The sequence below is a fragment of the Arvicanthis niloticus genome, chromosome 26, assembly GCF_011762505.2.
Source record: "Arvicanthis niloticus isolate mArvNil1 chromosome 26, mArvNil1.pat.X, whole genome shotgun sequence".
NCBI classification, from domain to species: domain Eukaryota; kingdom Metazoa; phylum Chordata; class Mammalia; order Rodentia; family Muridae; genus Arvicanthis; species Arvicanthis niloticus.
In genome coordinates, this window is record NC_133434.1 from 11,010,136 (window position 1) to 11,023,959 (window position 13,824).

Genomic DNA, 13,824 nt, shown 5'->3' on the forward strand with positions numbered 1-13,824 from the left:
ATCTCTGCATCACAGAGAGGACACTGAAGGCAGAGTCCTGTCCTGGGGCCCTAAGACACTGAGCTCAGCTTGGAAATCTTGTGGTCAAACTTCCATCTTCTCATCCCTTGGGAAAAGGACATGTCCCCCCAGGGGTTATTCTACCTCAGATTTTCATGGATGATGTCCGTAACAACTTGGCCTCCTTGGGCACTTCCTGCATTCAAGGATGCAGTCTGAAGGCAGCATCCCTAAAGCAGCTCCACACTCACCTCCTTCTCTCCACAGATGTTGCTGATGATGGAGCTGGAGGCTGGGCTGGAGGATGGTCCCAGGACAGCGACCACTCCCTTGGGGAGGATCTGACACACTGTAGCCAGGACAAAAACAGGATTGGGGAAGAAAACATGACATCAGATGATGCAGCTCAGTCCCTGACTACGTTAGATCATTACCCAATGCCCTCACCTTCTGCCCCATACCCAATCCAGGCTTCTTTCTGCCCCTTCTAAACGCAAGTCTCTCCTTCTCTCCCTGGTCTGCTAGGCTCTCCGACAGTTTTATTAGTGTTTATGGACAATATTAAATGAGGAAATGACCCAGGTTATGACAACATATAGCCATAGCCAACAGGGGGTATAAATTGTCCACACCATCACCAAAGGACAGAGGTCATAGGAAATTCAAGGTGCCCCCCACACCCCGTGTCTGATCTGCAGAGTGTTGGAGGACACAGCTGCTGCCGAGGTACAAGATCTAGGTGGTATCAATCTATTGGTGGCCAGCCTTCAATCTATTAACTCCTCACTTGCAAAGACAGTTGAGGAGCAAGAAAAGCAGACAGTCAGGTGACCGAGGTGGCTAAGAGACACCAGCCGAAAGGTAAAAGATGCACAACAGAGGAGGCAGGAGAGAGAGAGACAGAGAGAGAGAGAGAGAGAGAGAGAGAGAGAGAGAGAAGAAAAGAGAAAAGAAAGAAAAGAAGGAAGGAAGGAAGGCAGGAAGGCCGGCAGGAAGGAAAGAAGGAAGGAAGGAAGGAAAGAAGGAAAGAAGGAAAGAAGGAAAGAAGGAAAGAAGGAAAGAAGGAAAGAAGGAAAGAAGGAAAGAAGGAAAGAAGGAAAGAAGGAAAAGAATAAGAAAAGAAAGATGGAGGGAGTATTTCCTGGCAGGGCCCCTCTGGTTGCCTTGCCCAGAGATGGTTCCCACCTTGTGCTGGGAACCAGGATTGCCTGAGACCTTGCTTTCCTTTAACTTGGAAGGTTCCTTCCCTTCCTGAATGCTAGACACTCACCTTTCATGGGTTACCCAGAAACCCTCTTGCCTTAGACCCTTGTTCCCACATCCCTACTTTACATCTCTCATCTTAAACACTCCATCCGATTTGGTTGTGGTATAGAATTCTCCTCTCTTCTCTCTAGTGTCCATGTGTGTCTGTCTGTCTGTTTATCTATGTCTGTCTCTGTCTCCCTCTCCCTCCTCCCTCCTCCCTCCTCCCTCCTCCCTCCTCCCTCTCCCTCTCCCTCTCCCTCTCCCTCTCCCTCTCCCTCTCCCTCTCCCTCTCCCTCTCCCTCTCCCTCTCCCTCTCCCTCTCCCTCTCCCTCTCCCTCTCCCTCTCCCTCCCCCTCTCCTCTCTCTCTCTCTCTCTCTCTCTCTCTGTAATGTGACACCAGAGGTCAGCCTCTGTTTCTCCCCACCTCAATTTCTATGACAAGGTTTCTCACTGGACCTGGATCTTACCATCTGGCTAGCCTAGGTAGCCGGGCAGTGAGCCCAGAGGATCCAGCCTTCTTTACCCCAACATTGAAGTTGCTAGCTAGATCCAGCTTTTCTGTGGGTGCTAGGATTCAAACTCAGGTCCTGATGCTATGCAGCTAGCACTCAGCTCATTGAACCATCTCCCTGGACTCACTCGCTCACTAGATTGCTGATCCCTTTGGCCAGGTGACCTTGGATGTCAGGCACACTGTTTTCTAGATAGGTCACCGATTGGATTGGTGACTGGATACAGAATGATGGGGCCTGTGGTCAGAAGAGGATGGAAGAATCAAGGGTTTCAGAATGCTAGAGACTGAAGAAGAAACAAGGGAACAGAAAGAGTCTGAGCTCACTCTTTGCACACATCAGTGATGTCAGAGCCCAGCCTGCATGTCATCCTCAGCTGCATACAGAGGCTCGACACTGCACAATCTGACATTGCACCCACAACTGAAAGCCCAGCTCCACACACGTTTCTCTCTTATTCATGGCAGGAGTCATTTCCCAGGCCCAGAAACTGCAAGTGGGGAAAGAGTGCGTGCTGGCTTGTGGAGGAAGTCACCAAGCCACTCCTGAAGCCTGGAGCTCCTTCCTAGGGAGAGAGTCTCAACCATCAGCCACAAAAGCCATGGGATCAACGGCATAGGGTACAGGTACCACGGGAGGACTCCATGGTTCAAATCACAGTCTCGTGGTGCACCATATGAACTTTGGGTCTTCTACATCCTCTCATCATCTGTGGGCTCCAACATCTCAGAGCTGCAGAAGACTCAACAGTACTAAGTGTATCCAACCCCAAGGGCATATAGCCTAGTGGCAAGGCCCGACCTTGGATGAGAAGAATGCAAGCCTTCTCACATCTGACTGTGTATCTCCGTCTGCCTGCTGAGTGCTTTCAATATCACCCCAGCATGGCAGCCTTCAAGAGGAGTCCTCCGTCCTGATGTTAAGTGACACATAGTAGGTCAAGGTCAGAATCAACGTTGGGCTTCAAGCCCCCCCCCCCGTGCCCCATTCACTGTACAATCTGATTCTCTCCAGCCACACCCTCTTCCAGCTCTCTCTTCTACAACTACAGTGCCTCCATGCTAACAGAGGTCTCTCTCTGAGCCCACCTGTTAGGCGCCATAAGAACCTCGCCCCAAGATGGCGATGGCCACCCGAGGGCCGAGTGATAAACAAGTCCTTATTAGGTGTGAAGGCTATGCTTCAAGGTGGCCTGATCTTACGCAAGTGTCATGAGCCTATGGAGAGATGATATGTGGCATGAGTTCATGGGCTCCTGGCAGGGTTTATAAGCTGCGCCCGGGAAGGGATCGGGGGCTCGCCATCTTGACTACCAACTGCTAAGCATCCCGAGTAAACTCCTATGAGAAGGAACCGGTTGTTCCGTGTCTTAATTCCTGCTGGTCAGGGTTGGCGCGGCACACCCACCTTCTTTGACTTTTGTCAAGACAATCACTGCCTGTCACCTGTTCTCACCCAACACCCTTTCCTAGCCTATGACAAGCTGGTGATGCGGTCCTTTGGGATGTCATAACGCTGTCCAGCACAGCTTCTCATCTACTTCTCTGATATCCTCTCTTGGCTAGTGGTTCTTTCGCTCCTATTTGCTTAATCCGGGTTTTGCCTTTGCCTTCCTCTGCCTAGACAAACTTATCCTCGCTGCATTTGCCCAGATGACACTCCCATTTGGCTTATATCTTGAGTACCAAATCAAGTTCTAAGCACCACCTGCCCTCTGGCCCCTCCTACTCAACATGGCAGAGTTCAGCGTAGTGTGAGCACAGACTCTGTTGCCAAAGGGCCTGGGTCTGAGAGGGCATCAGATTCCCTGTAGTAGGAATTGCAGATGGTCATGAGCCATCCAACACACACGCCAGGAATCAAACTCGGGTCCTCTGGGAGAACAGTAAGGCCTCTTCCCTGCTGATGTGTCACCCCAGCCTTCCAAATGTATTAATGCTTAAAGTTAGCCACAAAGTGATGGGTCTCGTTATGGCATTTCCACACAAATACATCATTATATTTTTTTCTTATTCATCCGCCTTCCCACACTGTGCTCTGTGCTCCTCCATCTTCCTTTGTTGGCTCTCTTGCTAATCCTCTTCCTCCCCTGAGGACGATCCATCTTATTCCCACTTTACAGCTGTGGAAAGGAAGGTGTAGTCTATAAGTAACTATTTCAAGCGCACATGGGTAACAGATAGCTGAGCCAGTCTTGACCTTAGAGGTCCATCTGACACCAAAGCTCATGTTCTTAACCACTGTGCTTCACTTCCCTTAGCCCCTGGAGGTCAAAGCTATGGTCACTCTTGATTCTCCCACACCTTCCCTTTTCCCAGGCTCTGCCAATATGACGTCACTTTCTAGCGGTTCTGTCTCCAGTTCTGTCTCTGGTCTGTCTGATGTATCCAGGCACCCTCTCGCCCTTAGAGTAACAAACCAAGGGACCAGGGCTTAGCTACACTGCAGTCTTCTTGACTCTTCTCACAGGAAACTGGAAATAAATAAAATATCGAACCATCAAGGAATAGCTATAAAGAGTGGGTCATATGCCTGAATAGAATGGAATTTAGATATTTTAAATGTATCCGAAGAGTTAATAATAGCATTATTATTATTATTTGTGTGATAATATTAAGAGAATTAAATAGGATGTAAATTATAGATGCATCTACATGAAGCTCACGCTAAGCCAATACTGGGATTAGTTATGTATTGAAGAATGAGCCAAGGAAGACATGATTAGTGCCAACATTTACCAGGAGATAATTATGGCCTGCTCGGAGAACGTCTTAGGGACAGATTATGTAATTCTAAAGCAACCTGATGGAACAGGTACAATGGCTGGCAGCCTCACTTTACAGACACAAAAACCAAGACAAAGAAACTAAGGAATAAAGTGCAGATTGGACAGCTCGACCCCTGGCCCTAGGATCATCTCCTAAACCACAGCCTTCCACAGAGAATGGCAATTAACTAGAATGTTCCATGACACTGCTTTGGCAGTGAGAATGTTCTGTGGTTTTCTTCTTCTTTTTCTTTTTTTTTTTTATTTCTTCTCTCTCTGTAATGAGCATGTATTCTTTTTATAATAGGTTGTAAGGAACGTGCTAAAAAAAAATCTCCCAATGACAAGTAAAATTTAAGAGGTCTGATCTGCCTGTCACCCTGCCTTCGAAGCCCCGGTGCCTCTTCCCGCACTGTGCCTAACTCTGTCCTCCTCCTCCAGGCTGCCTCGGAGTGGTGAGTTCTGCCTAAATCAGCTGTTGCTTACCTGACCAGCTCTGTGTTATGTGAGTGTGTGTGTGTGTGTGTGTGTGTGTATTTGTGGCAAGTGTGTGTGTGTATGTGTGTGTATGTGTGTGTGCATGTGTGTGGTAAGAGTGTGTATGTGTGTGCGTGTGTGTGGTGAGAGTGTCTCTGTATGTGTGTGTGCGCGCACACATGTGTGTGTGTCTGTGTGTGTGTCTGTGTGTCTGTGTGTGTGTGTGGTGTTGTTCATTACTCTCTGTAAACTTAGCTGAAATGTAACATTTCCTTTGCTTTCAATGCATGTAATAAAGCACAGTGTATTTGCAGTACATGTGCCTTTGTCACCAGCAGAAATTACCGATGTTTTCATATCCCATCACAAACGTCATTTATATTCATGACTAGTTCAACCTTGTTCTAGTGCGCAGACCCAACACTGGGCTTGCCTATGAATACATTAAAAATCATAGATATTAATATATCACTATTAAAATATTTTAGCTGCTTTCCTATATAATTGGTTTCCATGGTCAGCTACTTTATCTACTTTAAAAGACTTCTCTAAGATGGGGTTCTTTAGCACTCCCAGCCTGCCATGGTCTAGGCTCTTGCTCTGTTCTGGAACCTCATATTGATCCTCTAGCACCCAGCTCAGATCCTTCCCCAAGGCAAGAAAGCATCTCTGGGCCGTGCATCTGACTCAGCGGCCTGTCAAAACAGAGCAATTCACTAATTCTCCAAATGCCTAGCCAGCTTCTGCCCCAAGCGTACTTGCAGTGGCTCTCAGCAGAGGGATTTTTTTTCTAAAGATAAATTCTTACAGAAGGTCATAATCCCAAATTTGGATGTGTTACCTCAAAATAGGTGGTAAAATCTCATCTAAGTAGACAGATGTGTAACTATTTACAAGCTAAGCAACCTTAATCCCCAAATCCTAAATCCTATCAGAAACTTTTGAACACTGTCATGATGTTCAAAACGCTTAAGATTTGGAATTTCAGATATAGTATTAGGGCTTCTCAGCTACTAATGTCCATACAAACAGTTCAAACCCTCACCTCCACCCCACCAGGAAACACCTCTGGTTCCAAGCATTTTATTCAAGGGACATTCAACCTGTATAGTGTGTAACATATTTGTTTGCACGTGGAGATGTTCTTTAGTGTGTGGTATATGCACACTTTCTATAGCCTCGAAAGTTGTGAGTTCTAAACATATCAGGCCTCAGGAGCTTGGGGTCCCAGGCCTGCCCTTCTGAGCTCTCCAGACCCACATCCATTTATCCGTTGACTTCACAGGTTCTAAACTTTTGAAGGCATGGGGACATTTATTCAGACCTGACAGAAAGCAACTGCTCACTGGATGCTTGCTCTATTGAACTGAGGTGGTCCAAGATGAGTCCAGGGAAATAGGATGGTCCACCCATCAGCAGCATGACATGGGAATCCCTGAGACGGATGGGGAACAGCCACTCATCTCATCTCTAGAACTTCTGGGCCTGGATCCTACAGGCCAAATCCACCAGAGTAAGGGCACTGAGAAGTGGCTGGGGGTGGGGGGGGCATCAAGAAAGGGAAACAGATGGCCCTAACTCTGTTTCCAGAGGAGTAGGGCAGTGAGGATACAGAAAGATGTACGTGACAGGGTCACAACTGTTTTCTAGGCAGCAGAGGAACTAACGGCTCAGCTAAGAGAATAGAAGACCATGAGGTGCTGTTGCAGCCCCATGGAGGGGCTTCTCTGTGGCTCCTACATCTATCAAAGGAGCTGGGCTCAAGCACATAGGAGCAGTGTAGGATGGGGAGGTCTGGCTGTGAGGAATATGGTCCAGAGGCCACCGAATGGAGGTCCCTGTCCCTGGCAAGCTAGCTCTAGATGAGCCACTCAGATACTCTCAGGTGCCAAACATCCCAGTTTCACAGGGCCAGGTTGAGCATGAGGCAGAAAACACTAGACATGACTCAGGTCTTAGCATCAAGACGGGGAGCCCCAAGGCGCAGGTGCCTCCTTATTCCCACACGCAGAACACATCAAGAGGCCCAGACTGAGCTACAAGCAGGCAGTAGCTGCCTCTGTTTACTCTGACACACAGTCTCCTCCTGCACCAAAGCTTTCAGGGATGGATACCCCCCGTTCTCGTCCCCAAGGTGGTCAGTGGGCCGAATGAAGTGGACTTGTGGCTGAGCCAAGGAAGGCAGTGTGTATGGGTTGAGGAGGGCAGCTTACTGCTCTATCATGCTCCATGGGGCATGGTGGGGCCCGGTTCCAGACACCACCACCACCACCACCTCCTCCTCCTCCTTCCCTAATAGTCACAAACCACTGCAGAAGGAACGACACTACTCCCTGAGGCTTCCCACGTGCCAGGCATTCAGCTGGCAGGCATGCCACCACTGAGAGGGAGGCATGAGTCTAGGCTTCACAAAAATGGGTAAAAGTTGCTGAGAGCTCACACCGGGCCGTGTGCTACTCCAAATGTGTCAAATACTCTCATTCTCACACACCCCGCCCCCACTAACCTCAGGAAGGGAGAGTGTTAGGCCTGCCCATTTCCAGAGAATTCTGGTTCTTCTCCCACAAGGACGTAGATTTAGAAATAAGGCCTAACCTTAAGATGTGGTAGGACCAAGGTTAGAATTCTGGGGCATCCAGGTGACCCCTACCCTGAATGTGAGTGTGGGCCTCTACTGACCTTCATAACTGACCATCAACTATGCCCGCTGTAGACTCTGTAAAAGATACATACACGTTCGTCAGCCATTTTGCTCTAACATAGCCCCATTGTCCAGGCTCAAGTCTTAGCTAGAGCTAATGTACCATCTACTGGGTGCTAGGTCTCTTCACCAATGGAACATCCCAAGGTTTTGCCTAGAGTTTCTCATAGGAACCATCTGGCTTATGTCCTAGCTCTGATGTAAGCCCTGTCTGAGCCACTCTCTGGTGACACCTCTAGAAGTCACCTAAGACTTCTGTCACTTTGAAGACTGTGTACTCCTTAGCTTCTTCCATGAAAAGGCCAGGGGCCTGAATGACTTAAGAGGATCGGACCAGATTGTTTCTGAGCTCTGCCATTCTGTGTGTTTCTGAGTCCACACTGTGCACCTGAGAAGTGGTGATCTCAGACAGCAAAGCAAAGAATGTCTGAATGACTCCTCACTATTTGTTTGCCTGTCTGGCTTCTCTTTACCCTGGCAGTGTGTGTGTGTATGTGTGTGTGTGTGTGTGTGTGTGTGTGTGTGTTACCCACACACACTCATAGAGGCCAGAAGTCAACCTTGGGTCTTGTTTTTCAGGCACAATCCATCTTGTTCTGTTTTGAGACAATGTCTCTTGCTGGGCTAGAACTCAGCAAGTCGCAGTCTAGGCTGACTGGCCACTGAGCTCAGGGAGACATTCACCTCCACCTCTCAAGCACTGGGATTTACAGGGGTAGCAAGCATTTTACCACCGAGCCATCACTCAAGATGCTTTGGACTGATCTTGAGGGGACCTTGAATCCCTGAAGGTCATGATCCCAAGCCTTCAAGAATCCTGGAAGCCTAGGAAGAGTGGACTTGCTGATGGAGTCAGAACATACCAGGCTCGTGTTCTGTGCCAGGAATGCTGGAGCCTTCCTTGGTCCCAGTTCCCTGGAGTGCCTTCTGGATATCAGTTTGGACAGTGGATAGTACACTTGCCTCACAGGAACAAGCGGAGGTGAGGGATTGACAGGAAGGCCCCTGCTCTACAGTAAATTAAGCTTCAAACTGGCTCTGGCTACATAGTGACGGTGCCTGCGGATATTTGAGTGGCAAAGGGGAGTTGCGCAGTTAAACCCAATGCATTCGCCACAGGAGACAGAGCAATCTATGGAGCAGAGGGCATCAAAATCTGATGCCTCTTAGGGGCTCCTTGCAAACAGAAGGCCATGATGGGGAGATGGCGATAAGATACAGACGGAAGCCAGAAGGGCGGAGAGGTCTTGGGGGGTGGGGAGGAGGTGGCCTAATGGGTCTTGTCCATTCCTTTCACTTCAGATCTGTGAGCTGTGCAGGGGGAGTTAGCAAATCAAATATCGGGAAGCCTGAGGCAGTGGTGGGAAAGGTGGGGGGAGTCCCGTGTTTGGTGGAAGCTTTGTAAGTGACCCTCACTTTAGGTAAACCTACTGGGTGAAAACCTGCCTATGTGAACCAGACAGAACGGGGTTGATTTCTCTCTCTCTCTCTCTCTCTCTCTCTCTCTCTCTCTCTCTCTCTCTCTCTCTCTCTCTCTCTCTCTCTCGGTATCTTCCCAGCTTCCAGGTTGGCTGTTAATTAATGCCCTGTGTGATACTTTCCATCTCTACGTCTTGTGCTCGGCGCACAGACGATGCTGGCATCTTCATCTTCGTTATACTCCCTCATCTTTGATTCTCAGAATAACCTCCACTTCCCTGGACTGGCTGGCCCACCCTGAGTGTGGTTCATTAAGTGTGCGGTGTACAGAGCTTTTTTGAAAAGCACCTATTACTTCAGTAAGACCAAATAGCCCTGTTGAATTGCTAAAGTCCCAACTTCAATCACAGTCTTGACTTTGCCTAACCAAACACATCACTGGCAGTCTCTTTCATCTTGAAGCGAGGTCCCTGACCACAGGGTGATAGGTGAGGGGTTGGGAGAGTCAGCCAAGGCCCTGGATCCATGCAAATGTCTTCAATTAGCAATGAAAATCAGACCTGGACCACTAGCCCGGGGAAAACTCAGACTGTGGTATGGATCAGCAGCTGGCACGAGGTGACCCACCACAACTTTCAAAGGCACAAAACTGTCAGGCGCATCAAATGTGGAAAACTGGAAAGAGAATGAGAACACCCCAACATGAAGGATATTGACAATAAGCAAGTCACCTAAGAAGTGCCTGGGAGAGAGCGGAGCCCTCCCTGCCCTCGGGGACAGCTGAGCTTTGAAACAGGATAGAGGAGGCAATGGTGAGGGTAGCAGGGGTGGGGGAGGGGGAGGGGGTGGGGGAGGAAGCATGCACAGCTGAAACAGGAGCAAAAATAATCAAACAACCAAAACTACAGCTTGCTGAAGACCTGTGTGTGCACCCACCAAGGGAGTGCGTCACCTACACTGTTGCATGGACCACTCTGATGAGACAAACACTACTGTAAGTATTATCTGACACAGCTGCAAACCTGAGGCATAAAAATGGCTATATAGCCTTTCCACACCACACAGGCAATGCTCTGCTCCATCCAGTCCTACCTGTCATACCACTTAGACCTCTTCCTAAATAGGGATCAGAGTGGCTAGCCTCCCCCACCCAAGGATCCTGTTCCTGAGTCTACCTATCTTTTCCCAGCATTACCACAGACACCAGAGAGACTGATCATCTTGCTTTAGCACAAACCCACCTGTTCCCTTCCCTGAATATAGAAAATACTGGGTGTGGCCTTTCAAAGAATTATCTAGGTGGCGTTTAAAACCTGTGGTAGTGGTACACTCTGACTCCAGATGAAAGACCCTTAGGCGGGAGAAAAATCCAGAAGCCATCTGAAGCTTGCCTCAAACACACCGATATAAAAGCTGAACCGAAGGCCACTTGCTAATAAAATACTCGGTGCCAAAAAGGACATTAAAAAGATGTCCAAAGGCCTGCGAAGAAGAATAAAGATATCAATTTCCTTTACTCCCTGATTCATCTGGCTTCATATTTTAGATGCCTTGACTTTACCAAGGCAGGCTGCATGGGTCACTGGGAGAGGAAATTTCGTCCCGCCAATGACGCCATCCACAATGGGCACATATGCATTGAGACCTGTTGGAGGGCCCTGGAGAACTAAAGGGAAGAAGACGGGAGTTGGTTTTCAAAGAGTTATGAAGAAATCCAGACAGACCCTTGTCTGATACCTAGGTGAAGAAACTCCTCAGACCAGACTAGGAGACTCATGAGAAGCTATTGGTATTCTGATTTTATTTGGAAGATCTTAAACAATCTGTCTTCCTTTTATTGTCCTAGAAATGAATCGTGACATCTTCTTGGAGATATTTCTGTTCCCTGATCAATTCTTGTTGGCTAGAATCAGGTGCAGTAGGCACTTGCTGAATATTTATTTACTAATTGAGTGAATAAATAAATGTTTTTGTACTGGATGCACCACACCCTGTTCTGGAGAATTGTGTGTCACCCACAGCTACTGAACCAGGAGAGGACACTGTTCCCCAAGGATAGTCCATATCTGTTTGTGGTCTGGCAAACACCAGCATCCTGTGAGACTGGCCACAAAGCAGGGTGAACGGTCCTGATGAGATCTTCCTCTTTGGGTTTCCAGAGCAACGGGTACTAAGTGGGAGACCTATGCCATACTCCTCTCCTCAAGGCTCAGGGGACATCAGGGGAGAGTGAGCAGAAGACAATATGAGAGTGGCGAGTCAGAGAGGACCAGAGCAAAGCTGTTGTCCTTTGGACATGGCAGGACGGTTGTACTCATGAAGTCACAATAGGTGTGGAGGCCTGAGCAAGACTTACACAAGACCAAGCTGACATGGAGAGAGGCGGAGTTAATACACCTCTCTTCTAGCTGAGGAGGTTTGGGCAGTTAATGGTGCTAGAGGAAGGAGAGTCGGCTTCCTCTAGAGGTGTGGCCCCTGATAGGTTGGCCATGCTCCAAATAATGACCCCACACCCTTGCCTACAAAAGCAGAAGCACAAACCAGACTCCGTGGATTATTTATAAACAAAAGACATGAAGTTGGCGTAGGTGGGGTGTAATGGAAACAGAATTAAGAAGAAGATTGTAGGGACAAATATGATCAAAGTACCTTGTACGCATGCACAAAATGCTACAACGTTTAATAAAATGTCTCGTAAAAAGCAGTCCTAGGGGAGGCTGGCACTGTGTATACTCTGAAGGGACTGTAAGTCCCCTGAGTCCAGAGGTCCTATCTCTCTTGTTTCCAACACTGTTCCCAATGTGTAACATCCTGAAGCATAGAGGAAACACTCAATAAAAGCTCCAGGGTAAAGAATCAGAGGGTATCATCCTGGGCAGCCATTGTGAGATAGTGTGTGATGGATGAGAGAGAAGAACTAGCCAGCTGAGGCAAGAGCCTTGAGCCAGCAGGACAGGAGGGTTATAGACAAACAATGAGAACAGGGAGAGGCAGAGGCAGAGAAAGAAACACACACAAACACACACACATACAGAGAGAGAGAGAGAGAGAGAGAGAGAGAGAGAGAGAGAGAGAGAGACAGAGAGAGAGAGACAGAGAGAGACAGAGACAGAGAGACAGAGACAGAGAGAGATATGCTGGTGGGTGGTGGGCCTGGGGACCACTGCCTGCCTCCCCATCATGTGCTGTACTTAAACCAGAGAGAACCTGTTCCCTTTCTTACAGCCCTAACATCCCAGGTTAGAGCAATAGAGCATTGTTGTATCCTCATGGGGAAGACACGGTATCTAAATACCAACAGTTACACAAGTTGGTCTTTTCTTTTATTCATTTGGTTTGGGGTTGGAAAAGGAAGAGAAGGGGACTCCCCAAAGTCTGGGAGATATGACATCATCACGTGTCTGGGCTGAGCATCCCTTGCTACAGTTGGGGTGCGAATGTCCTCCCAAGGTTCATGTGGTGAAGGCTTGGTCATCACATGGCGGTAGGAGTTAGGGCCTAGTGGAAGGAAGTGAGGTCACTGGGGGCGTGTCCTTACAGGGGTATTGGGAGCCTGGTTCCCTCTCTTCCCATCTCCTCTTGCTTCCAGGTAACTTTACTCCAACACAAACCTCTTCATGATGCTCCACCATGGACTCAGACCTCAAAACCCGGGCATCTACACAAGCCTTTCCTCATTTTAAGTTGATGTCTCTGGCACTTGGACAGAGAAGCAGAGAGTCTACTAATAGCTCTTTGCTCGCTTTCAGTCCCAGAGCTGTTCATTTCTGGCTTGGCTGCAAGGCAGGGGCTCACTAGCTGAGGCTAAGTCACAAGGCAATACCAGCACCAGACAGAGGGTTGCAAGGGAGACGCAGCAGATTGTGCACCGACTAGCTCCGTGCTCAGGCTGATTATCTCACACCTTTGAGCACCACTTTATTTTCCTAAAATAGAGGAAACAGCATGTAATTCTCATACTATTGTTAGATATAAAAGAGGCATATAGCACATTGGACCCACCCAATGTGCTATGAATAAGTTGAGGGCCCTACTGTGTCTGTAAAACTCTTCTATTCACATGGGATTCTCCTATCCTTTAACTCATGTGAACCTCATAACAAATATGCAAGACTTGCAAAGTAGAACCTAGAACTCCCATTTTACTGATGAATAAACTGAGGTATAGACGGGCTGAATACCTCAGTCGGAGAAAATGGCCATACTCCATTGTGAGACACAGCATCTTCCTACATTTCTGTCTTCAGCACAAGAACATAAGGCAGAGCTGGGTGGGGGTATCTTGGGCAGGAGAATTGCTGAGAGTTCAAAGCTAGCCTAGGCTACTTATTTAGCTCTGGATCAGCCTGGGCTACAAAGTGAAAGCCTATCTCAATGGTGAACTACTAAAGACTAGAAGGGAAGGGAAAAGGGAAAAGAGAAGGGCATAGGAGTGAGAAGGAAAGGAGGGAGGAAGGGAGGGAAGGAAGAAGGTGCCAGTGGCTGCCTGCCATTCTTTCTCAATCATCCACAAAACTTTGTTCAAGTATTTGTATAGAAAATGTCCAGAGGTGAATGTATGAATGAATGAATGAATGAATGAATGAATAGATGGATAAATGGATAGATGGATGGATTCCTTGTTGAATTATATTCTATCCAATTCATGATTCACAACAGAACCTAGGAGTCTCATCTGGGCTGAGATTCTCACCGGCCT

At 48.1% G+C, this 13,824-nt stretch overlaps 1 protein-coding gene across 1 annotated transcript in view; it reads right to left on the bottom strand.

Annotated features, from left to right (window-relative positions):
* Grik4 (glutamate ionotropic receptor kainate type subunit 4) overlaps positions 1–13,824 on the bottom strand; it is a 430,298-nt gene that overhangs the window by 161,005 nt on the left and 255,469 nt on the right. Inside the window, 1 exon segment of the mRNA XM_076924803.1 lies at positions 252–349. Within this exon segment, the coding sequence (XP_076780918.1) occupies positions 252–349 (98 nt within the window).